This window comes from Anopheles marshallii, chromosome 2, assembly GCF_943734725.1.
Source record: "Anopheles marshallii chromosome 2, idAnoMarsDA_429_01, whole genome shotgun sequence".
NCBI lineage: Eukaryota > Metazoa > Arthropoda > Insecta > Diptera > Culicidae > Anopheles > Anopheles marshallii.
Genome location: NC_071326.1, coordinates 91167497 through 91190942, shown reverse-complemented (window position 1 = coordinate 91190942; position 23446 = coordinate 91167497). Strand labels below are relative to the sequence as shown.

The 23446-nt window shown below is 44.8% G+C and overlaps 6 protein-coding genes across 6 annotated transcripts; 4 read left to right on the top strand and 2 right to left on the bottom strand.

Moving 5' to 3' along the window:
* Nucleotides 1-3264: 3264 nt before the first annotated feature.
* On the top strand, nucleotides 3265-12326 carry LOC128719492 (apolipoprotein D-like). Its single transcript, XM_053813117.1, has 5 exons — nucleotides 3265-3405; nucleotides 7145-7370; nucleotides 7519-7670; nucleotides 11741-11947; nucleotides 12219-12326. Exons 1-5 carry the CDS (start codon nucleotides 3265-3267, stop codon nucleotides 12324-12326), a joined length of 834 nt encoding a protein of 277 aa, XP_053669092.1.
* Nucleotides 12327-12730: 404 nt separating this feature from the next.
* On the bottom strand, nucleotides 12731-13759 carry LOC128718832 (zinc metalloproteinase nas-14-like). The gene is made up of 4 exons (XM_053812448.1): nucleotides 13739-13759; nucleotides 13439-13652; nucleotides 12925-13367; nucleotides 12731-12865 (listed from the first exon to the last, which is right to left on the bottom strand). Exons 1-4 carry the CDS (start codon nucleotides 13757-13759, stop codon nucleotides 12731-12733), a joined length of 813 nt encoding a protein of 270 aa, XP_053668423.1.
* A 795-nt stretch (nucleotides 13760-14554) lies between these two features.
* On the top strand, nucleotides 14555-15555 carry LOC128718831 (zinc metalloproteinase nas-14-like). The gene is made up of 4 exons (XM_053812447.1): nucleotides 14555-14645; nucleotides 14712-14879; nucleotides 14948-15054; nucleotides 15139-15555. The coding sequence occupies exons 1-4, from the start codon at nucleotides 14555-14557 to the stop codon at nucleotides 15553-15555; spliced, it is 783 nt and encodes a 260-aa protein (XP_053668422.1).
* A 965-nt stretch (nucleotides 15556-16520) lies between these two features.
* LOC128707609 (astacin-like) lies at nucleotides 16521-17494 on the top strand. The gene is made up of 4 exons (XM_053802567.1): nucleotides 16521-16605; nucleotides 16671-16841; nucleotides 16903-17009; nucleotides 17081-17494. Exons 1-4 carry the CDS (start codon nucleotides 16521-16523, stop codon nucleotides 17492-17494), a joined length of 777 nt encoding a protein of 258 aa, XP_053658542.1.
* Nucleotides 17495-18104: 610 nt separating this feature from the next.
* On the top strand, nucleotides 18105-19097 carry LOC128709549 (trypsin-3-like). Its single transcript, XM_053804556.1, has 4 exons — nucleotides 18105-18162; nucleotides 18250-18406; nucleotides 18480-18738; nucleotides 18813-19097. Exons 1-4 carry the CDS (start codon nucleotides 18105-18107, stop codon nucleotides 19095-19097), a joined length of 759 nt encoding a protein of 252 aa, XP_053660531.1.
* Nucleotides 19098-19944: 847 nt separating this feature from the next.
* On the bottom strand, nucleotides 19945-22979 carry LOC128706865 (uncharacterized). Its single transcript, XM_053801808.1, has 6 exons — nucleotides 22551-22979; nucleotides 21398-22487; nucleotides 21187-21322; nucleotides 20982-21124; nucleotides 20328-20910; nucleotides 19945-20263 (listed from the first exon to the last, which is right to left on the bottom strand). The coding sequence occupies exons 1-6, from the start codon at nucleotides 22971-22973 to the stop codon at nucleotides 19945-19947; spliced, it is 2694 nt and encodes an 897-aa protein (XP_053657783.1). The 5' UTR covers nucleotides 22974-22979.
* Nucleotides 22980-23446: the final 467 nt, after the last annotated feature.

Here is a 23446-nt window from a genome sequence, read left to right as displayed (position 1 = left end):
TACACGCAAGTGACGCATCGTTTCCTTCCCCCATCACTCTGGGACACACCGGTATGTTGTATTGGTATAAAACTCTCAGCGGGACCATCTTGTCATCGGATACGCCATCCATTTTTTATTGTGTTCTTCTTTTAGATATTCCAGCCCGCCAGCAAATGGATCCATCGACAAGGTGTCAAATGCAATCACCAATCACCATTCAGCTTCGTTTCGGTTTGGTGAATGATAGGATTTACATTTCAATATCTAATCTGCCGTTGTCCGATGTTGAGGATAGGGCAGAGCTCTTCGGGGAAATGGTTCACCCACGAAAAGGTCTCTTAATGTATTGAATTCTACAATCAATTTTACGCATGAACCAACATAAAAGCCAAAACAAATGATATTCTGTGAAAGATATTCATATCCATAAAAGCCAAAGAGTAACTTGGTAGTATCAAACGTTGTATTGAGAAATAAAGTGTGATATTTAGAAGACTCCACAACACATATTATTAACGCATATAAAAAAGTCTCGCTGATAGCGACAGTAGTTTTATCTCGTCAAAACTCTTTCTATTTTACGATGACCATGCAGCATGAATCATGGCAGGGTAAACGATTTTACGACCGTGATTGCTTATCAGAAACGACCGCCGGCTGGCTGGTTGCTTATTTGTGTTTGAAATCGCTCCAAGGCAACGTAAATCGACACGTGTTTGCGTTATTGAAAACTTAAATTGTTTAATTGAAGTGCTAAGTGATTGACACAGAACATCGAAAGTTTGAAATAACTTTCCAAATATGCTTACCTTGACAGTCGCTGCACATTTATCATAATGCTAAAGTAAATTAACAACAGGATTCCACATTATTGTAGATTGGAGAAGGAAATTTCATGCTATTGATTTTGAGTATATAAGCATTATTCAAAACACTTTCATCTCAAAAAGCTTTCACATTATTATGAAGACATTTCCTTCTCCGAACAATGAGAGAGTCCCTTATCCCGGGTGTACTCGACCTCGGTCTTTGTTTGTGTTATGTCATCATACAAACAGTCGACTAATATCCCAAAATGCACAGGTATTATAATAGATATTCTTATCGCACCACCCCTATTCCTGATAGTAGACAAATTCAGCATCCTAAAGAGCGACCATCAAACAACAAACCCCCAAATCGTGGACCACAGTTAGCCGAGAGTTAAACGAAAACAAACGACATACGCCACAGATCATCCAATTGCACTCTCGACCCACACCATGCCTTGCTGCACCAAATCGTAAAGCACAAACACTACGAGTGCGATGCCAAGGGTGCCTTCCCTTGCGCTGGTTCGCGTGAGTCACGGTCATCACCACGAACACACCGGAATCCGGAATGCAGTCGGAAAGTACACGGAAAATGGTTGCAGCAAATCTAATTTACTATTAGCCCGCCGCTCCGTTCCTATCCCAATCCGATGTGTTGGTTTTCCGCTGTTTGTTTACGCGCCACTTATCAAACGATGGAGCCGGAATGTGGTGGGGGTGTGCTGGGGGAGGAGGGAGGTGCGGTTGTTTGGTGAGTTACAGCAAAATGTTGATAAATACGACACGAGACGGGTGTTCCGTGCTATACAGTTTTGTAGCAGCATTTGCAAATATGCACCCGTATGTTTGAAGGTTTCGTGGGCACACAATTTCTCCCATGTTTATGCTCAATTTGGGAGGTGCCAGTAGCACAATCTATTTGGTAAACGGGCAAACAAAAACGAAAGTCAATACGCATTTTTAATGCAATAATGCAGTAATAGTGTTGGTGGAAGTGAATAGAAAATCAGTACAGATTAATTCTCCAAGGCGAAACTTCCTCGCTGCACGAGTCAGTCAAGTCAAGATGGAGATGTATACAAACATGCACTCTAAACAACCTTCTCCAATTATTCACAATAGATTTATGCTACACAACAGCAACTGCTAACGATTTGTGCGGGTTTCCGCCCAGCTTATCGCTTTCTTTGCGCCTTTCGCCTTCAATGCCAGCTGCTGTCAGACGCCCTGTCAGATTTCAATGCTAACTCCCTATCGCTGATTAGCTTCATTTAAACAAAACGGTAATATCCGCCCGCTGGCAGCGTCACCAAACCTGGATGCAAGTGTCCCAAAAGCAATCAAACGCAGCCATCATTGCTCATCCGTTTTAATCTGAAACCACCGAACGGGAGTTGCTTCATTACGGGGGATGATAAGTTCCTGGATCTTCTCCTGAAAGCTAAAGGTCATTAGCGAGAGGGATTACAAACTGTTTAGTGTGCTCGAACCAGCGCATATTCTTGTTATCGTTGCCCATCATTACGAGTTGAGAAGATTTCTTTAACAAAAGCTTTAAACTTCTTCCGCAGTGCATAAAGGCATTCTAATCCAATAAGCTTGTAGCGTGGTAGCTATTACTTGGTTGCTGTATGTTTTCTTATGTATCACACTGCAGCAGTCGTTATTGTTGGTGCTCGTAACATACAAGCGGGGAAAAAATACAATGAATCTTCTGTCGTATTACCCTTTACCGTTACAGACTGATTTGCCTTTGTTTGGCCACGTTCTGCTATTACAAAGCAATGCAAGACGATAACCACCATCATGGGCCGCTCTAGTGTTGGGAAGCCACATTCGACCCGAATGAGTCATCAGATTTACCGCGAACAGAAGACATAAGCATAAAACAAAAACAAACCATGAAACCCACGCACCGCAACCATCACCTGACTTGACCACTCACGGGAAAGGTTTCGCGGTTCAGCGACCACAACTCGATGAAAAAGTAAGAGGAAGACACAGCGCGGCCGATGCCGACTCATTCACAGTCTTGATGCGAACCACACGCGTGCTGGTCCACATGGGAAAGGGCCCACTTTAGTGCTGATAAGCAAACGCGTTCACTGTCCGAGTTCGTGCGATCGTCGAAACAACTTGCTCGGATGCTGCGCCGATCAACATCATCACGACGGGAGAAGAAGAAGGAGAGCTATAAAGCGAAAGAATAGACGCCACAAACAGATCAATTGAATAATCGTCGGTTTGAACGATCGCGGGTGATTGTGTGCGTAACATCTGTGAAGGTTGACGAGAAGCGCCCAGAGCTACAAGAGGAAGTCAGCCGTCTTCCAACAGATACAGTTGCAGTAGAGCGCTCGCCCGGTGAAGAAGGCGTTTAAGAACAGTTCCTCCCGTGAAGTGAGTGAAAGTGGGTTGTTTTCTTTATATTCTGTCGTTAAACCGTGCAATATAGTGTGTCCACCTAACGATGGCTAAAGTTCCGTGCGTACTGGCGATGATGTTGTCTGTTGCCGCCTTGGCCTGCCTGGCCGGTATTGTACAGGGTCATACCTACAAAACCGGTGACTGTCCAACTGTTGAACCGATGAACGGTTTCAGCATGAAGCAGGTAATTTATTCGTCTGATCAGTGATTGTGCGGCGTAATTGTTTGCTATCACAACTCGCGCTTCGTAGTAATATTGCATCGTTCCGAATTGATAACCTTTTTACACAAATCATCTGCGTTGAGATGCGAAAAATAGACAGAGGTCAATCATTCCCAGCGCAAGATGACCGTGATCTTCGTTCCAGTGGTTGGCAAAGCGTGATTGTAGATGACTCTTTAGATTCGGATGTTTTGCTAAGCGGAACTATTTCTTTAGAATAGTGCTATAGATTTTAAATCAAATTAAGGCAGAGAATATGATATCGAATAACCTCAAAGCTGCATTATTGGTAAAAGATAAATGTAGCTCCGTGGCTGTATATTTGTCAGCCTCTTGGGATTAGTTTGCCGGCCACTGACCTGAACGATCGATTGTACCTAGCTACATGCCTCGATGAAGTGAACCTGTAATCGATCAACTAACAACTGCGAGTTATTTGCGCCGTGGGGAAAACCGCCATTGGGCGCTATCATGGAATGTGCGTAAAAATGTATACAATTTGAATTGAAGCGTGTAACTTCCATTTCACACACACACTGAAGTGCGAAAGCAAGCGATAATAGAGGTTAATTATCACTAAGAAGCAGTACTCTCCAAGTGATAACAAAGTGCTTTACCCTCAATTTAGAAAATTTCCACAGCACACAAACATTAATCATTCTACGTAAATATGCTACCGAGAATGTGGGTCGTGTTGAAGGATTCCTGAATTGAAAAGCCAGGAAAAAGGACTAATGGCTTTTTCAACGCATCAGCATTGCGTCCTTTCCTCGCAATAAATGCCTTTAAATAAATAATGCACTCTGTGCCATGCACAAAGGCTCTAGACCCCTGATCCTTTTTTCACTCATCGAACGTCAAACGCACGTTTGCCTAATTGCTCTGGCGGAAGCTTTCGCATGCCGGGTGATATACACCGATCAAACAAGACGGACATTTGCTTGTCCATTATTACCCATCCCTGAAATCTTATCAGGATAGCATCGCTTCAACAGATGTACATTTCACCCAAACTAACAACGAAAGCTTTCAGCCACTCGAAAGTATGCTTTCGTTTACTGACAAAGGCAACACCGCCACCGGGAGAAGCAGAAAAAATCTGAAATCTAGAATCCCTCACCGTTTTGTCTCAACCATGCGGCGGACAAGCGATTGCAGGGATCGGTCAGCATCACGGGCAACAGTTTGTTCCTGCCGGGCGACTGACCGAACCGATCGTTACTACGGTTGCCCCCTGTTGCTGACGTTGATTGATGGGACGGGATTCTTTTTCTTGGGGAAAAATGGTCCGGTCCGATAAGGTCCGACGAGATTGTGGAATCGGTGGAAGGATTGCATCTTCTCGCTTCTGACTTTGCCGGCTAGCTTGCCGGCTTTCGCGCCGTAAGGTTCTATCCTAGAACATAGTTGGCTTCAGCCTCTCGTCTCGGGTGCATAAACAAACCCGTTTACTGAGCAAACAAACGAAAGGAGAAATAACAACATTTCGACTACACGGTGGTTTCGTTACGATTGATTCAATTTTCTCCTTCAGAATTAGGTTACGTTTCGTCGTCGTCCCTTGCTAGCCGTTTTGTGTCCGTTTGCAATGAAATATGTCGGTGTTTTTGATGTTTCCGACCGTTGAAGCAACATGTTTTCAAGAGGTCGTAAAGGCGGAGCAAGGAGACTCCCTTAACATGTCGCAAATAGACAAGTTACAACATGTCGCAACATCCAGTTTATGGTTTTACTTCTTGAAAACCTAACGCTCGCCACGATATAACTTTGCAATCATCTTACAACTTTCAAATGTTCGCCTGGTTTTTTTTATAACATAATGTTTCTGCCCCACTGTAGGTCAGGTTTTCTGTACATGTCTTTGCCAAGCTCCTATTACTTCTAATTACACCTATCCAGGCACGTGGCAAAGAGGGCATCCTTAACATCATACGACCACTGCTTTTCTGAGGAAAAAACTAACCTCCGAACTGAATGGGAAACGTGAAACAGAACACCTTACCATCGTGACGTGGGTGATAATTTATTGTACGCCCACCCTTAGCTAACCCCACAATAAACACACACGCACACGTGCTAACGAGTAAAAGTGACACCGAACAGCGGAAGCGCTACTGCTCCCAGATGGCGTAAATGACAATTGCACCAAAAACTTCCCAACGCCCTTTTCTCATATGGGATGGGTAGACTCACTCGCAGTGCAGGACGATGGATGATGATGGTGACGTTTGCGAAGGCGAATAACGAAAGCTTACCCGAGTTAGAAGCTATGGATGGCACAGTTTTTCTAGTGCTTTGTTGAGAAAGTGGAGAGATAAATTTTCATTTTTGAAATTTTTCCCACACACTGTGGGAGATCACTGTTCCTTGAAATCAACGACACGACGGTTTTCTTATAATGAGAATCCTCGACATGCGTGTTCAGTGCTAAAGGGAGTCACAAATGGTTATTACAAGCTGAAGAACGAACGCGTCAGCACTGCGCACTCTTGGAGGTTGGACGGATGAAATAATGTTTCAATTCATCACGAGGAAGGGTTTTGTGTGTGAGGTTGTTTGTTTTTTAATGCTTTTACTAACTTTTAATGAGACTTGGAATTGTGAAAAAGGTGGCATTTATGAACATGTGATAATTATTTTATTCTCTTTATCATGATGGATTTATTATTTCAAAACATGAGCATGTAACTGGGGAGAAATCATCTGTTAGGTAATGCTAGATGCAGTTCCTGCAGATTGGAAAACCGACGCAACACCACCGCCTGGATAAACCGAGCGGATGTAAACTTTAATAAGCCAATCAAAAGTTATGGTGCTACGAGGTCGGCAACAACATCCGATCGCCCTGACCTGTCAATCCCTTGTCCGTCACGGAAGCGCATCGACCCGACAACCGAGACCGTGAAACCTAACCCCCGGAGACCTCCGGAGATCGAAACCAAAGTTTGTTGTCCTGTCTGGTGGTGTGGGTTCGACAGGCTTCAGGGGCCTGTGCTTGTACCGTTTGCTATCTAAACTTTCCACACACCATCAAGTCTGATTGCTGTGGCGAGAACCTTCCTCGAAAAGACCATGAACTTGTAAGAAACGCAAAGTCTTACATATCCGATACACCACTGCCCAACCTTTTCTGACCCTGACTTTCTCAACACTTAGTGCCGGTTAGTGTGCCCGTGCTCTTGCTAATAGTACCAAAGTGTTTCTTATAAACTGTACGCTGCAAAACACACCTAAAACGACCAACTTAAAAGTACCTTCACAATCAAGTGATCAATGCCTTTGTGTCCTACTTGCGTATTGTTCGCGCCGTTACGCTACTTGAGAACATTGTTGCTTATTGTAACATTTGAAAAACAATGATTACACTTCTAGCCGTAAATCGGGACCCTGTTTCGTTGGGACATTTGAGATGACAGCGACGTACTGGCAAAGTTTGACATCCACGACTGTGTAATTAGTGACGTTACTACGTTACTCGCTGAGTGGCTAAGGTGTGAAGTGTCAGCGAGATCAAGCAACACTCCATTAAATACGGCACAATGAGCGTCTGTGAAAGTTTTTGAATAAATTAAATTGCTCTTATTCAAAACATTTAACTAAATTTTCCACTTCATACGCGATTTTCTCCAGTGAAAAATCGCGTTTTCGTAATTTAAGTAAAAAATCTCACAATAAACATGAAATCTGTTTTTTTTCACAGTTCCTCGGTATCTGGTACGTTATACAGAAAACCGGCACCGCAGCAACCTGCGTAATCTACAACATCACCAAAAATGCGGACACTCCGGACGAGTACTTCATTGAGCAGGTCTCCCAAAAGGCTGCACTCTCGATCGCACCCATCAAGCACGAGTATTCGTACACTGGCAAGCTTACCGTTACCGACCGGGACGTTCCGGCCCGGATGACCGTTCGGTTTCCGCTCAGTGAGTGTCCACAGCTGCGTCATAACAAAGAGCAAAACCCCTCCGAAAGCTCCAAATGACGTCATCTAATCAACTTCCGTCCAGCAAAGCTCGACAAATTTCATGTTTGGCTTAATTTATTCTTTTCCCGGGCAATTTTTTGTTGCAGGCGTGGCCGGTTCCGCAAAGTTTGTCGTGTTCATGACCGACTACGACACGTACGCTGGGGTGTTTTCGTGTCAGAAGATTCCATTTGGACACCGGCAGAGTGCGACTCTGCTGTCCCGCACGCGCGATTTGGATAAAATCTTCGTGGACAAGGTAAGGTGGGAGAAAAAACAAAGGGTGGATATACTTTATCTTTCTATTTGACACACCACAGTGTGCGCATGGTAGCATACAATGGTCGGAAAAAGTAGACGATATTGTTTAGCCATTACACTAAAGGAACATGGCCAGATTTAACGTGTTTTTCAACGCGAACATTTCGAACACTACTCAGTTCGCACAATTATTTTAGCAGTCAATAATTTTACATCGAAATGTTTTACCGAAAACATCATGGTAATAAATGTAATTTAAAGTAGTTGTTAATCGTCCATTATATCAATTCTAGATATCTCCCCCCATAAGAGATATCAATTACTACTATGTGACGATATGTTTATAAGATAGCGCCATCTGTTGGGTAACTACAACATTTTAAATGATTCATCTTCTTCACGGGCCATTCGTACTCACTCATTCTGTTCATGATGCGCATGCTAATTCATTATCTTAAACAGCAATTTAAGCCTTTACAATTAACACTACTCTTTGTCTACACCCACATAAATTTCCCATTGTGCAGCTGCTAATGAAAAATGTAAACGGTACCGTTTAGTTTTACCCACATCTAACGGAGTACAACTAGAGTCAGACGAGAATTTCTGTCCTTATTATAATCCTCTCCATTTTGGCTTGTTAGATGTCACTCTCGTTACTGATGGAAAGTGGTGCGATTTCCCTCTGCCACCGTCACCGCATCTACGTATCAGCATCATTCGACACCTGGAACTACCATTTTGTACGTTGGCCAGCTGTGCCACCGTACAACGGTGAACAACGAACCACCACGAACTTAACCCCACGCGTTCGGTACCTATCCCAAAAGGGTGGAAAGCATTCGGTAAACTCGGGCAAACTTCTTACTACAGCAGGGCAGCAGTACCTTCATACGTTTTCGTCCATCCGACAGCAAATGATATCGAGCTGGCAAGGGATTTAAGGGTATGATTCCCAAATTGGTCAACGACCCGCAACCGGAATCCGAAACTTTAGTACTCTGACCTTTTGGTGGGTTTGTGCGCCGGGCACTGTTTGAACGTCATGTGAGGTGGTCTGCAGCTATGTCATTGCTAACTGGAAAAAAGTCCACCTGCTAGACATGAAATTAATGCACGGAAAAGGAGAATTTCGTTTTTGGAAAAACAAAAACATCGATGTTTTTCCTACTTTTTAGAAATCCGCAAAAAAAATCCACAAAGACATCGAAGGACACACGTCCCACGGGTGAATGTAATGGTCACCGCTGTGCAACTGGTCGGATAAAAAGGCTCATTTTCATATTAAGCAAAACCCGGAAGATAAGTGCACCCTCCCAATCCATCCCCACTCCACCTGTTCGCACCGCTAACAGCGTGACTATATCATTTCCACACCTACTTGCATGTCCTCAATTTGCGCCATTTTCCTAACCACGTGTCAGTTGCGTAACCCGTGTGCTTCCGCCTGCTTAACGTTCCGTTCCCTGTTCAAATGAAACATGCATGAGTGTAAAATGGATGAAAGCTCAGTGCTTGTGTGTCTTTCTGTCCTTACCCCCTTGAGTGAACAGTTCCCTAACAAGCGCAACATGGACAGATGAGCCCCACCAAAGGGAATATGGAATGACTGTTGACTAGTTTTCCACTGCGCTTCGGTACACTTGCTACGCACGGTTGACGAATTGCACTCGCACGGAACCGGATACTACAGCGTCGCAAATAGTGCTAATTACAACTGTTACATTGGGTTCCTTTCCTTTTTTTTTATTTTTGCTTGACGTCATCCATTTCATTTCTTCGCCGGCCTAACTTCTGTCTATGCGGGAATATTCCTCACCTTTGACGCGATAATGTTACACGGTCCCATGACACATCGTCATGCTTTTCGACGTCCCAAAATGGTACAGTGAGTTTTTCAATTTGAGCAAACATCCTTTCTGCCCTGCTTCCTGGAATCGTATACTTCTAGGAAAATGGTGTGAATTGTGGCCATCTTCGTGTATGTACTTTTTCACCTTCACAACACTGACGTAGTGTTAATAGACACTTTATTAGGTCCTTTGTCTGCTCGGTGCGAACAAATGCCAAGGTGTTACAAGACGAGTTTTTTTTTTTTGGTGTTACGTTTGGTTCGAGTAGCGAGTCGGCACTAACCTGTTGCCGTTGGTTCTAAAATTACTACTGCAATTGGTCCCTTTGATGGAGACAGCTTTAGCTCTGGGAAGGGGTTTAGTGAACAATGGCTTAGATGGAAACGACTTTAGTGAACAATGAACCTCACACAACACATTACGTGTTCTTCAACGTTCAATACCTCTCTCAAACTCGTTCTTCGTTGGTGTTTAAAGAGAAACTCACAGTTACTGAAGTGCTCAGGATTCACATTCCTTTCCAAAAGCTTATTTTCTTAGATCTGATGTATTACTAGTATAACGAATTGTTGGCATACTTTGCAAGGTTTTGGATTGATTCTTCTTTCCTTTCCGGAAATTAATTTCTTCACATTTCCACGTAAAACACTTTAATCGATGACTTATAAAATTGTAAATGGTGTCCACGTCCTGTGATATTGCACGCGTCGGTTTTAAGCTGTCAAAAATGAAATATTGACCATTTTTTATTAACTACATCCAAATAGCTACATCCAAATGGTTATGTTAACTAACCTATTTCAAGCCTGTTTCCATCAAATTCCTTAACCGTCCTGTGCATACCTGTTGCATACAGCATGGCCCAGTTGCAACCAGCTTATCCAAGCATAGTCCAATGCATAGGCCACCTGCCACTAACCGTGTTGAAGCGTTTCGTTGCACGACCACACCACAATCACGGTAAAATCTGCTCGAATCGCAACACAATTCGGCATGCACACACACATACACACACCGTTGTACCTATTTCGTACGTCAGTTGCGCTACGTGCGTTAAATCTGATAACAACGATGTGTGAAGCATACTCTAATCTTCTTACCCTCCATGGTTGGTTGAATAAATCACACGCTGCGCCATCGTGGGGCTTCCGGGAAATTTCTTCCACTTGGCGTTGGAGTTGTCTGGTACCGTTGCGCGTACACTCACAAACCCGGTATGTTGCGGTAGCTCGAAAGCTGCAATAAATCATGCACTAAAATTGCTTTCGGATCACCCCGAACGAGCTGGTCCAGAGTCAACATTGGTCAACGTGATATTCATGAGCACCCGAAATGTTGGCATCTCATCTCAATGAATAATATGAATGAAAGGGGTGGGCTAGGTACGCCTTCCCTCCAAAAAAAAGAACCAACCAGCATCCCCATTATTCACGGCCCAGCTTATCCTTTCCATCGCGGATGACGATGGATAGGGTGAAAACGTTCTCATTAAAAATCAACAGCCATGTTCATGTTTATCCTTACACATCGAGCATTAAAACACGATTTTACCGCTATGAAATCATGCATCGGGATAGTATTTTGCATCTTTCACAAAGTGGACAGCTGCTGCTTGCAGTGCTTCTTTTCAGTCTACCACTATTAATAGCATGCCCCTTTACGGATAATTCGTAGATGTTGGATTTTTGCATAGGTATCCAAAAATGAAAAAAAAACAGTCCATAAACATAAACAATCTAAAAACGATACTCGGATGTATATGACACCTTTGGTATTGGTAGGGTATGCAAATTAATCATCACCCTCTTACAACCTTCCTTCGTACTTCACATTCAATCCCAAACTTCCAGCAGCGTTGCGTAGATCATCCGTGACTCGCTTATTCCATAGCTACACGGCACCAATGCCAGACTGCGGCACCAACAATGCATCACGCCAATCGCGTGATTGTTATTAATTAAAATTGAAATGAGGCACCGTCGACACGTGCCCTTGATGGGGATTCGTGGTGATTCCCTCCCGATAGCATCTCCCTCATCACCTCCGCATCACCACCGCACGAAAAAAAAAACAACTCATCCTGGCTGGATCCGTAACACCGTGCTGGCCTAACACGCCGGAAGTACTACAGTGTGCACTTATCCGCTTAATACTCCTTTGCTTTACCCGTTCTCTAATTCCATCGATCCACTCTATCTCGCTCTTCTCCATCCAGATCCGCACCCGGTTGAGCTCGTATTCGGTGGATCCGTTCGATCTGAGCATCGTCAATCAGACCGGCTGTCCGAAGGAGGGTGAAGCCGGCTGGAACATCCACATCGATCCAGACACCTTCTCCACGCGCAACATTGCCAACGCGTTCCGGAAGGCGGGTGAAGCGATCGGTGACGGGTTCGAGGCTGCAGTGAACGCCGGCAAAAAGGTTCATTTATTTTGACCCGAAACGCGGACAGACTGATAGAAACGAAACTGCGAAACGAAATGGCAAATCAGGTGGCTCGTTTGGTACCGATAGTAATTAAACCTTCAACTCCATTTCGTACTTGTTCGCACATTCCTTCCCTACTCGAAGGATGTTCGGTTTCGAATGAATTGGGTGCAAAAAGTGTTATTAATATTCTGTTTCATGTCCACACACACACCTTGTCTATTTGCATGCACTATCGACCTGATGGACACCTTACCCGTACCAGATCTTCGATAGGTCCCGAGCTGAAGAAAGCGATGAGGAAGAAGCCGTTGTGGAAAAAACAACCTACCGTTCCGAACGACTGATCAATGCCGCCGAATGGTTGCCCTAAAAGGATGACGAGGTCACATTTCGGCCACATAACTTTTATTTGAATGTACTAATTAATTTAATTGATGTGTCAATAAACAACTGAATCTCCTCACGTGACTTTTCTTCTATCCATGGTAGCATCTGTTACGTAAGTTGTTCAATCTCGATATTACCTTGATGACGAACTTTTTTCACCGTTACGGAACGTTACGAATTGTTTTCTGCCTGGATGACAGACGCCTGAAAGTATGCACGTACAGCGCCCGTTTGCAGGTTGCGAGTTATCAGGTAAGCAATATTCATCATTACGTCTTTATTTTTGATTAACCTTCAATGTTGTGGCTATTTACAAAATCCTTTTTTTGCAATACATGAATAACAAATAAAGTATAAACACCTTCATCTCCCACGAACAATGTTCAACTACACTATGTTGGATCTAAGCTCGTTGCAATTTCCACGATAGCAGAATCCGCAATACTCGTAGTCGTACATTTTGTTCAGCTTGCGCACATCCTTCAGACTTAGTTCGATTCGCTGGCCAATGTCGACGTCAACCTGAAAGTAAGCGTGTGGTTTTACAAACTCAGCCCGAAAGATATTTCCAGAACACATACCAATGGCACAACCGTGGCTCGACTCGATGTCGCAGAACCGAACGCATCAGTCTGACAGTGTAGAATGCTCTCGTAGTCATACGGTATGCCGAAATCCTCAATTACACCCTGTTGATATTTTGCCAAGTTGTTCTTCATCGTCGAATCCACCGCATCCTCCTGCACCAGTACGTAAAAGTCGCGATCGGGGCGGGACTGTGGATGGGTTAAGCCGAGTACATGCAGCAACTGATGCATGATAACGCCCGTCTCCAAACATCCTTCCGGTTGCAGGTTTAGCTCATTCGATCGCAAGTTCATACCGAGTGATGCCCAACACCCGGTAGGACTAGCAGTAACGTTCAGAAACTGTCTGTCCACCAGACTGCGAGGAACAAATCGCACACAGCTGTAAGCGGAGATTCTACTCATCGCGTACGTGATCTGTTCCTTTTCGTGTTCAGCTAAATAGGAACGATTAAAACCGTAACATCGCCTGCTCAAAAGTTTCTGCTCTAGGTGCACAAGTACTCACTGAATGCCGGTGAAATCTCATACGGAACGATTCCTTTAACCCATCGGAAAGCATCCTGCACAATCTGCGTTCCACCATCGGTAGCTGCATCAGATTGTATGTCGGTCAGCACGATATCACCCTGATGCCGTTTCCCGATCTCTTCGTAACGTTTAGCCAAGGTTCCATCAAACAACACGACTAGGAAAAGCGCTAGCACAACCGGACGCACAACCTGTACCGTGTAGCAAGATTTCACGTCTTATTAAATGTAAAAACTTTCATTCAAAATTTGTAAAGCAAACACATCCATCAACAAACCTGTTTTCTTTTTCTTGCCATATGCATCGATTCGCTCTGTTCCAGCAACTGAAATAATTCCTTCCGGTGCTTCTACGGTACTAAATGATCAAGCAAACTTGCGATGATCTTTTAGGTCTTCCTGAAGCATCTAACGATCACAACGGATGGTATCTTTTAACTTGATATACAAACATCCAAAACATCTTCGTACTTAAATATTTGCACTAGCAGATAAGATCTATCGCGCAGTATGAAGTGACATATGACGCCTTGTTCGGATACTGGGAACCATTATCAACTTTGCACTTGTCTTGTTACTCACTTCCGGTTCTATTTTGAGAAGCTAAAACTCCTTACATGTTGCACCGTAATCCTCCTCCAAAGACATACTTTGGATGCTAATTTTCTGGAATCATGGAATCAGTTCTGTGCCATACTAGCTGGACGGAGAGTAAATTTTATCATGCACTTTGTTTTATGAATTGCAAGCGGCTATTTTGTGAGTGGCAGTCTATCATCAAAACAGAACAGATACGAGAAATAAAACAGTCTCTTCTTTTCATGCTGGCTAGGTCGTAACAGCTTGCTGCAGTGAATACGCCATCATTTTTTGTCCACAAAAAATGGCTCCAGCTAAGACATTCATGTGAAATGCCGTGCCTTATCTTATCACTGTCTAATTTTCATACTGTAACCCCTGCCACCGATTCGCGATCCTGCGATCTTAACATCTCCATTCAAAGAATGAAAATTTTATATCGGGGCCGACTTGGAGTTGAACCGTACAGTGTAGCACCAGCCTGAATGTGATAAAGTAGCACGATTTTCAGCAATATGAAGCTGCTTTTAGTTTCGTTCTGTGCGTTGCATATCTTGTTTTTAGATACGGCAATCGGCCGGCCGGCCAAAAGAACTTCTCCAATATGTAAGAACGTCTCAGCTAGACAAGCTTCATTTCGTTAATACATATTCTATGTCCCCATGTCATCAGCAATAGAGGACGAGAATGTTTTGGAGCAAATTAGTGGTCATTTCGAAGGCGATATCATACTCTCACCCGAACAGTCTGATGCAGTGCAGAACGGTTATACAGCTCTGCTTGACCTGAAGAAGTGGCCCAACGGCATCGTGTACTACACAATTGATACATCAGTTTTCAGTGAGTTGCGCACTCGCACGTTCGCTATTTTCGCCTGCAAAAGACTTAAATTCCTACTATCTTAACAGCGATGGCTCAGCAGAATAACATTCGTACCGCTATGGACCAGATCGAGCTGGTGACCTGTGTCAGATTTGCACCCCGCACAACTCAGAAAGGTTTTGCATTAATTTCGGTAAGCTTTACCACAACATTTGAACAACTTTTCATTTTTGAAACCGTCTACAATTACTTACACTTCGCTCACATTCACTATCAGGGCACAGCTACATCTGGATGCTCATCAACCCTTGGATATCATGGCGGGCAACAACAAGTAAACTTGCAACCAAACGGCTGTACGGGCGTGGGCACTATTATTCACGAATTGCTGCACACGCTCGGCTTTGCGCATATGCAATCTGCTTCCGATCGGGACTTTTATTTGGATTTCAATTGGGACGCCATTCAGGACGGCACCATAGGTAACTTCAAGCTCTACAATTCAGATCAGGTCACAGATTTCGGCATTCCTTACGACTACGAAAGTGTTATGCACTACGGAAGGACAGCATTTTCCAAAAATGGTCAGCCTACGATCATTCCCAAGAAGCCGAATGCCATCATCGGGCAGCGCAACGGCCTCAGTACCAAAGATATCAAACGAATCAACCATCAATACCCAGACTGCTACTAAGTAACAAATAGTATACAAATGTATTTTATTATTAAACCAATACTGAGTTACTAATTATTATGCTACCAAAAGACACTTGAACATCCATCTTATCGTTTTATCAATGCAACAAGCATTTGTAACTGTCTATGGAATACTATACACTGTAATAATGTATGAAACAGAAGTAACTTAATAAACGCTCTATGCAATTATATTAATTTGTGTTGTTTAAACTTACTGAACACTATACCCAACTTCCCCCAAGTTCTCCAAAAGTGCAAGGGTCCGCCACAGAGCAGATCTTTAGCATCGTTCTTCCACGTTCGATCTTATACACCGAAGATCGTTAATGGTAGAAAATCTTCTAAATAAAGTTTGAGAATAATTTGTTTTTAACAAGACTATTTCTATTGCAACAAACATTTTAAATGCAATTGGCTAACAAAATCAACAAAAAACGAAAAACTTCATATAAGAAGAATCCCAAATTCGGTCTAACCATTAACCATTACAAAAGAATGAAAATTACACTATCACAACAACATCCAACAATGATCAGCATGTTTTTAGTGTAATAAGGCCATAAAAATTATCATTTGCTGTGCTGCAGGATTCATTATTCCACTATTCTTTTTCAATCGTCTTCAACCGAACAAGCTCACTTCCGTCCAAGCAGCCTTTTCCAAGCACAAAGAGCTCTTATCTTATCTTAATCAAATTTTGGGACACTTTTACACGTACTAATTTACGATCACCTTCCGGCAAAAAGGGGCCACTTATGGCCATCATAAACCGAGGTGTTTTACGCTGATTTTCAAACCCCAACCAACCGCGAAGGGTTTTTTTGTGAGCATAACAGGTTCTGCTCAAAAGTCCTCCTGCCGACATAGCGCAGTACGGTTCGGTTCAGGGACGTTCGAGGTTCTGAAAGCTACTGCTGCAAAAGTGTTCTGATTTCGGAATCAAGTCTGTGAATACTCATAATGAAGTTGTTCTGGGTCATGTTCTGTGTGATGGCGGTGTTGCATCAGTCAGTGGGATCACCGGTCAAAAGAGACTCTCCGCCAGGTAAGCTGGACCTCGTACCAGAGCTTTCACAGCGAACGATTTAGCACAGCTTGCACATCCCTTAGGCTTGGAAATAGCAAACGAAATGGAAGAAAAGGGTGGAAACTTTGAAGGAGATATCGAACTCACCAGCGATCAAGAGAAAGCTGTAAAATACGGCTACACGGCAATCATTGGAGAGTCATACAAGTGGCCGAACAACATCGTACCTTACACGATCGATACTAGAGCTTTCTGTAGGTATCCATTCACAATTATCAATATTCCTTAAACTATAACACTTCCTTTTCTCTCCAGCTATCAGCCAACAGAATAGCATTGTGTCTGCTATCCAGCAGATCGAGCTGGTAAGCTGTGTGCGGTTCAAGCCTCGAACGACGGAAACTGATTACGTAAAAGTGATGGTAAGCAAAACGATCCTACCCGTTGTTGTAATCGTAAGGACGGGGCTTACCAGATATTTCATTCCGTCCAGGGAGACCCATCGGGTTGCTGGGCTAGTTTGGGTCACCGCGGTGGAGAACAAACGGTTAACCTAGAACCGTACGGTTGTATGTCCCGTGGTACTATCATACACGAGTTCCTGCATGCGCTCGGCTTCGTACACATGCAGAGTGCGTCCGATCGTGACTTCTATGTAACGATCAACTGGAGTGCAATTCAGGCTGACAGGGCGTCCAACTTCGATCGCTACAACTCGAACACGGTGGAAGACTTTGGCATTCCGTACGATTACGACAGCGTTATGCACTATGGGCCGACGGCATTCTCCTACAATGGACAGGCTACGATCATTCCCAAACAATCGGGCGTCACTATTGGGCAACGCGTGGGTCTTAGCTATAAGGACATCAAACGACTTAACTATTTCTATCCGAACTGTTACTAAGCATACAAGCGTTCCGTTGAAGATTGAAGAACCTTGTACAGTATTCGGGTGTAATGAATCGTAATGCGTTTTGCTTTTCTGTTATCTTTAGCCATAAAGGAAGGGTAAGGTTTTCGAGAGACTAGCATTAAACATTAGTTACTAGACAACAAAAAAGCTGCAATTGACAGTTTCTTCTTCGACAGCGAGGATTATTTTTACACTGTTATGCTCGAGAATCGCCGAAGGGTTTTCCACCGAAACTATCCTTTGTACGGGATCCAAGAACATACAACAGATTTGTTACTGTAGCAATCTCCAAGCAGAAAGTATTCTTTTCCTTCAGCAGTACCATTTGCAACAATTGATAAACGACCATGATGACGGTACAATTGTTCGCGTGAGCTTCAAGATGCTCACAGTTTCCGATAAAGGGCACGTTCCCATGTACATGAATAAACACTTACTGCATATGCTTATCAACGACCGTATATCGGTCCCCGGGACACATCATATCAATGGCCCGTCAATCGTCGCGCCGGTGTATAAAAGCCTCACATCATCTTCCGTGCGAAGAACGGACCGTTACGGTTGCCTGTTTGGTGTGGTGTTTGGTGTTACCTGTGCAAAGATGACGTTAAGGCTCGCTGGGGTGTTCTGTCTGCTAATGGCCAGTTGCTTGGCGGCTGGTGAGTTGAACCGGATGATTCGAGCGATTTGATTTCTGGACCGTGATACCATCGTCTGCTTATGCGATGTGTACGTTCTGTTTCCAGTGCCCAGAAGAAACGAGGCTCGCATCGTTGGTGGCAGTGATACGGCGATCGAGAACCATCCCTACCAGGTGTCGCTCCGACGGCTTCACAAGCACAGTTGCGGTGGTGCCATCCTGAACACCAACACCATCCTAACGGCGGCACACTGTGTCTTCTAGTTTGTAGTCCAATGGGGTACACCCTGCCCGGGGCCTTTACAATGTCCTGCTAAACACATTCTTATATCCCAGCTCGGAACTTGTACCGTCGGACTTTGAGGTGCGCGCTGGATCAACGCTCCGGAATGAAGGGGGTCAGCTGGTTACCGTGTCCGAGGTTCACATTCACCCGGACTACAACGACTGGACGCTGGATTTTGATATTTCTGTCTTGAAGCTGGTTAGTCCGTTGCAGCTGAGTCCCACCGTTCAACCGATCAACCTACCGGGACGTAGCTTTACCATCCCTGATGGCACTAGTGTGTCCATAGCTGGATGGGGTGCTCTTTACGTACGTAACACAAGCAAGACCAGCTACTTAGCGTTATTTGCTACTCACACTACTGTCGCTTTCCTATCTTTTAGTATCAAGGACCGTCCACTAATCATCTGCAACATGTAATGCTACCGATCGTAGGCAACGCTCGATGCGGTATGGCCTATCAGAACTTTGCCCCGATCCTACCATTCCACATTTGCGCCGGCCACAAGGGTACGGATGCGTGCCAGGGTGATTCTGGCGGTCCTCTAGTTTACCAGAACCAGATCATCGGTATCGTATCGTGGGGTTATGGTTGTGCGTTTGAGAACTACCCATCGGTTTACACTCGAGTGTCCGAGTTTCTGGACTACATCACGGAACGTCTTTAACAACGAGACCGCTTATACGAGGGATGCGTAATAGTTGAACAGTTTTCTCCGATTATCGTTTGACACGAGGGCAGTAATCTTACTTTACGTACCATTTATTTTTACCTAATAGTGTGGCGATGTGTCTTCAAACAAACAGTAAAACTTCCTTAATTCATCAAAGCACTGTTTAGCTACGATAGCTGTGTCTTTTTTGTTTCCTTATTATAACCTTTCGTCAACACCGTCAATGTATTGATGAGTGGAAGATAATATTTGTATAAATGCATTACTGAAACAGCCTATGCAAAAGTCAAAACTAAATTTCAAGGTGGTTATTCGCTGAGTTCTGAAATCGATGGGCATCAACTTTTGAGGATGGCATTGTCAATACCACCATGTGGCTATCTTATCTTCGTCGATAAAGCGTTTGTAGCGTTTGTTTTTTATTCGATTTTCAAAACATTGCTTCTTAGCTGATAAGCAACCGCCGGATCGATACATCACACATTTTCTTTTGTGCTTTTTTGCAATGTCGAACTATTTTTTCAACGTTTACTGAGGATGTCGAAGATAAAAAGTTCAGATGAAATCTCTAAACAACGACGCATCTATCGGTGAACGTAAGACAATTATATTTTTATTGAATGAATACTATTTTACTGTATGTCATCGGTGTCTACAAACAGGACCGGTAAATCGATTTACATTGTCATTCATTGTCACTGGTATCTCTATGAACGTGAAATGGGTGCTACCATACGATACAGTTCGGGTTGTACCATGGTGTCTTAATACTAGGCGGACGCTTTCGGTGTCAGAACGAAATGAATTTTACAACAGACTAAACCTTGGCTTAAATTCCCAGTTACGATTGCTTAAACAGTGCTAGCACCAAGGCAACCATGGTCGCCATCAGTAGTGAACTGACCGTTCGGTTAGCACTACTGAAGCAGCCCATATTATCGAGCACGATAGCATATCGTGCATTGTCCGGGAAACGACATTCCGGTTCAGAGCAACGGATGATTGCAGGAGGATCCATTGGTCCCTCGACGGACACAAACAGTGGCGGACAGGAATGAATCACAGAGTGGCCGTCACAAGGATTTGTCAAATCTATGTCGTACGCATCGGTGTTGATCGTGCGGCACTGGATGGAGTCTCGATTCTCGGTCGAATTTTGTCTGGATGAACATCAAAACCATTAGCGTTATGCACGATACTACACAACCACTTATCATAGCTCACCTTGGACGTTCAACCCAGCGGGAATGGCATACGGTAAGCGTTGCAAAACCGTGACCCTGGATGCGCAGACGTCTGTTGTTACCCTCACGGAAGAAGTAGTTCGGATGCAGCCGATAGAAGTTCACACCGCGCGGTTCGACAAACTGGTTCATGGAGTTGGAGCCCCAGTTTTCCTGCACCCAGTCATTGCCACAGCGGGGATTCACTATTCTTCTCGGTTCCTGCTGTATCCGGTGTATGACCGGGCTGAGCTGAACGCGCACCGTATCCACTACGGAGCCGGATTCTAGCTCACGCAACGGAAACACATCACGCCGTTCGTCACGCACAAAGCGATTGAATCGGCCAGGGTCTCCGGCGGCTAGATATAGGAAGCGCAGGTCCGGTACTTCTTCGCGGAAGATTTGCAAGTGCTGGATGGCAAAGTTGGTGTCACCTTCGCTTACACGGTCCGTATGCACAATCAGCAGCGCGATCTTTGACCGTCCACTAAGATTGTTGGTACGCCGTTCGGCAGCCATCTGATTGTTGGTTTCCTCCCTCAGTCGTCGGAACACATTCGGGATATTCAATCCATTGGCCACTGTATGGAAGAAAGATTAGCATTCGGTTAACTCCGCTCTTGGCACCCTCAAACGATGCTGCCTCACTTACAAGTTTGGTGCAGCTGGGGTGTGTAACTCAAATGGAAGTCCGACAGGAAATGGGTCGAGTTTACGATCACATTGCCATCGCGAGCATTCAAAATAGTATAGTTCGAACCAAAGCGACCAATGTCAACCGAATCGAGGATGTTGCTGCAGAAGCCATCGTGAAGTTAGTTGGTGTTTAATATTAAGCCCATGGGAGTTATACTTACGACACAACGGAGTACACATCTCGGTGCGGCCAGGCAGCATCGACAAAAATGTACAAATCGGAAGCCGCTCTCCAAATAGTACGATCGTTCATCACGATCGCAGTCGCATCGCACGTTAGATCGTTCAAAGCGGAAGCTATAAGAACACAAATACAGCAATAGTGTTATGAAAAACATAAGGATTTCTTTTAAGTAACTCCAGCACACTTACGAATATAGTTCGCCAACGCATCGGTAGATCTGTCCGAGAATTGCATAATGGCGTCCTGCGTGATGGTGAATGGCATCTGCATCTCCTTATCCAGCACCGTACTAAATGCAACCGTTTGTTCGCGCAGCTGCTGCATGGGTGCCACAGTCGTAAAGAGATCCCGACGATTGCACGAACGCACCGTATCATTGAACACTCCACGATGCGAGTAGTACATGTCCAGCAGCTGACTCAACCGTAGATTGTTCGCCCGGCTGCGCCATTCGGCGATGTTCGTAGCCAACAGTAATCCGTCGATTCCGGCCCGGATCTCCGAGTCCGTCATTTGCAAGTTTTCTCGCTGGCTTAGGAAATACCAACGCGGAGCAACGGTACGATTCCAAGCACCGGCCGCACCAACCTGCACATTGTTGCCAGCCGAAGGGACATGCAGCAGACTCACCTCGGCCAGATCTCCGGACAGCGTAGCTGCCCAACGGTTGTCTACACGTATCGATTGAACCTGTCGGCTACGATACTGATCGGATCGTGACACAAGATCGCGCAACTGTACGGTTTGAGGTTCCAAACCTGCCGCAATACCAGCCAACACGGTACCGGCCATTACCGAGCCCCAGGGTGTGTAGATAACGCCGTTCTCTACCGGGCAGGCACTGATAGCGTTCGAGGCAATATCCACCAGACTGACATCACCGATCTCCCCTAGTGTTTCATCTTCCTCCAGTGGTTCGCCCGCTTCCTCTTCTTCTGCTGCTGCAACCACTGGTTCCTCCTGCGGTTCTTCCTCTTCTACGGCCGCTTCCCGAGGTTCCTCGTCCGGGTGATCTTCGTCCGGATCCATCTCGAGTCGTGCAACCGACGAAGCCTTATGTTTAATCTTCTTGATGTGTTCCCGAATGCGATCCATTTCCGGTTGCTCCAGCATCTCATTGTCTCCGAGGTAGTTTGAGCGCATTCTGCTTCGATCCTTAAAATCTAGCTCACGTGGTACGCGAGCCGCCCGATATTGTGACAGCTGTGAACAGCGAATGTTCTCATCTCCTCGGACTCGGCGATCAATCGAGTTTGATAGCATGAAATGGAGTGCACACTGGAATGATGCAAACGATAAGCATTAAAAATCGATTCCGATCTCGAGTCTCGATCTACTCACCCTCTCGTCAATGCTTAAGGTAGCGTTCGGGAAGTTGACAGCATTGCCCGGAAGCAAGCGAGAAAACAATACGCGATGCTTCGTGAATTGGAACTCGGTCGGACTGAACGGAATCACACCAGACATGCTTGTAACTCCCGGTGCACGCACTATACCATCTTGCCGGAAGCGATGCAGCATGCTGATGGCCAGTTGACGAATGTCCTGCTGGAATCCAGGTGAATCCTCCACCTTACGGATCAGCTCGATCAACATGTTCGTCGTCATCGGAAGACGATTGTCGCGCTCGAAGATCTGTGCACTCTCGTAACACTCCAGCATTGACGGTGCCACTCGGGTGAGGACATTTTCCTGTGCTTCTACGCTGATGGCTAGTAAAAAGGCCATCAGCAGACACGTCGCTACCGACGCCGCTAGCTTCATGATCTCTGTCAAACTCGGCAGCTACGGTAGACAAACATAAACGTTCTATAAGTAAAACTTAATAATTCTACTGTTTTCAACTTCAAACGAACAAAAGAACTTATGTCTACCGGACCAACAAACGCACGAATGTGAAACTTTGACTGACTGCTACTTCATCGACCTAACCTGCGTTGGAATTTGCCTTGCGTAAGGCTAAAAGCTACGGTCCACCGATAAGATAAGAGTACGCAAACCTGCGATACTACGGTGAGGTGCTGCGTAAGAACTGTGACTACACCTGCTGCAAATTCACCTGTCGCGAGTTTTTGGGCCACACCGAAATCTTTACCTTTCTATGTTTAGACACGCAAACAACGGCTGACGGAATGAACCTGCTTGGTGGAGGTATTGGTGTAGACGTTCATTTGCTACTCTGCCTCCCTAATATCTTTAACCATACTTCGCTAGTTGCTTTTGGTCGCCGTTTAAAG

Excerpts from the sequence above, each read along its gene's own strand:
- LOC128719492 (XM_053813117.1), top strand. The coding sequence starts at position 3,265 with ATGGCTAAAGTTCCGTGCGTACTGGCGATGATGTTGTCTGTTGCCGCC. Across the intron at positions 7,671-11,740 it reads ATAAAATCTTCGTGGACAAG|ATCCGCACCCGGTTGAGCTC; the intron begins GTAAGGTGGGAG and ends TTCTCCATCCAG. Across the intron at positions 11,948-12,218 it reads CAGTGAACGCCGGCAAAAAG|ATCTTCGATAGGTCCCGAGC; the intron begins GTTCATTTATTT and ends TACCCGTACCAG.
- LOC128718832 (XM_053812448.1), bottom strand. The coding sequence starts at position 13,759 with ATGGCAAGAAAAAGAAAACAG. Across the intron at positions 13,368-13,438 it reads TGAGATTTCACCGGCATTCA|CTGAACACGAAAAGGAACAG; the intron begins GTGAGTACTTGT and ends GTTCCTATTTAG. Across the intron at positions 12,866-12,924 it reads GAGCCACGGTTGTGCCATTG|GTTGACGTCGACATTGGCCA; the intron begins GTATGTGTTCTG and ends GCTTACTTTCAG.
- LOC128718831 (XM_053812447.1), top strand. The coding sequence starts at position 14,555 with ATGAAGCTGCTTTTAGTTTCGTTCTGTGCGTTGCATATCTTGTTTTTA. Across the intron at positions 14,646-14,711 it reads CAAAAGAACTTCTCCAATAT|CAATAGAGGACGAGAATGTT; the intron begins GTAAGAACGTCT and ends CCATGTCATCAG. Across the intron at positions 15,055-15,138 it reads AAGGTTTTGCATTAATTTCG|GGCACAGCTACATCTGGATG; the intron begins GTAAGCTTTACC and ends ATTCACTATCAG.
- LOC128707609 (XM_053802567.1), top strand. The coding sequence starts at position 16,521 with ATGAAGTTGTTCTGGGTCATGTTCTGTGTGATGGCGGTGTTGCATCAG. Across the intron at positions 16,606-16,670 it reads CAAAAGAGACTCTCCGCCAG|GCTTGGAAATAGCAAACGAA; the intron begins GTAAGCTGGACC and ends CACATCCCTTAG. Across the intron at positions 16,842-16,902 it reads GATCGATACTAGAGCTTTCT|CTATCAGCCAACAGAATAGC; the intron begins GTAGGTATCCAT and ends TTTTCTCTCCAG.
- LOC128709549 (XM_053804556.1), top strand. The coding sequence starts at position 18,105 with ATGACGTTAAGGCTCGCTGGGGTGTTCTGTCTGCTAATGGCCAGTTGC. Across the intron at positions 18,407-18,479 it reads GCGGCACACTGTGTCTTCTA|CTCGGAACTTGTACCGTCGG; the intron begins GTTTGTAGTCCA and ends CTTATATCCCAG. Across the intron at positions 18,739-18,812 it reads CTGGATGGGGTGCTCTTTAC|TATCAAGGACCGTCCACTAA; the intron begins GTACGTAACACA and ends CCTATCTTTTAG.
- LOC128706865 (XM_053801808.1), bottom strand. The coding sequence starts at position 22,973 with ATGAAGCTAGCGGCGTCGGTAGCGACGTGTCTGCTGATGGCCTTTTTA. Across the intron at positions 21,323-21,397 it reads TGCGTTGGCGAACTATATTC|CTTCCGCTTTGAACGATCTA; the intron begins GTAAGTGTGCTG and ends GTGTTCTTATAG. Across the intron at positions 20,264-20,327 it reads CGCTGGGTTGAACGTCCAAG|ACAAAATTCGACCGAGAATC; the intron begins GTGAGCTATGAT and ends ATGTTCATCCAG.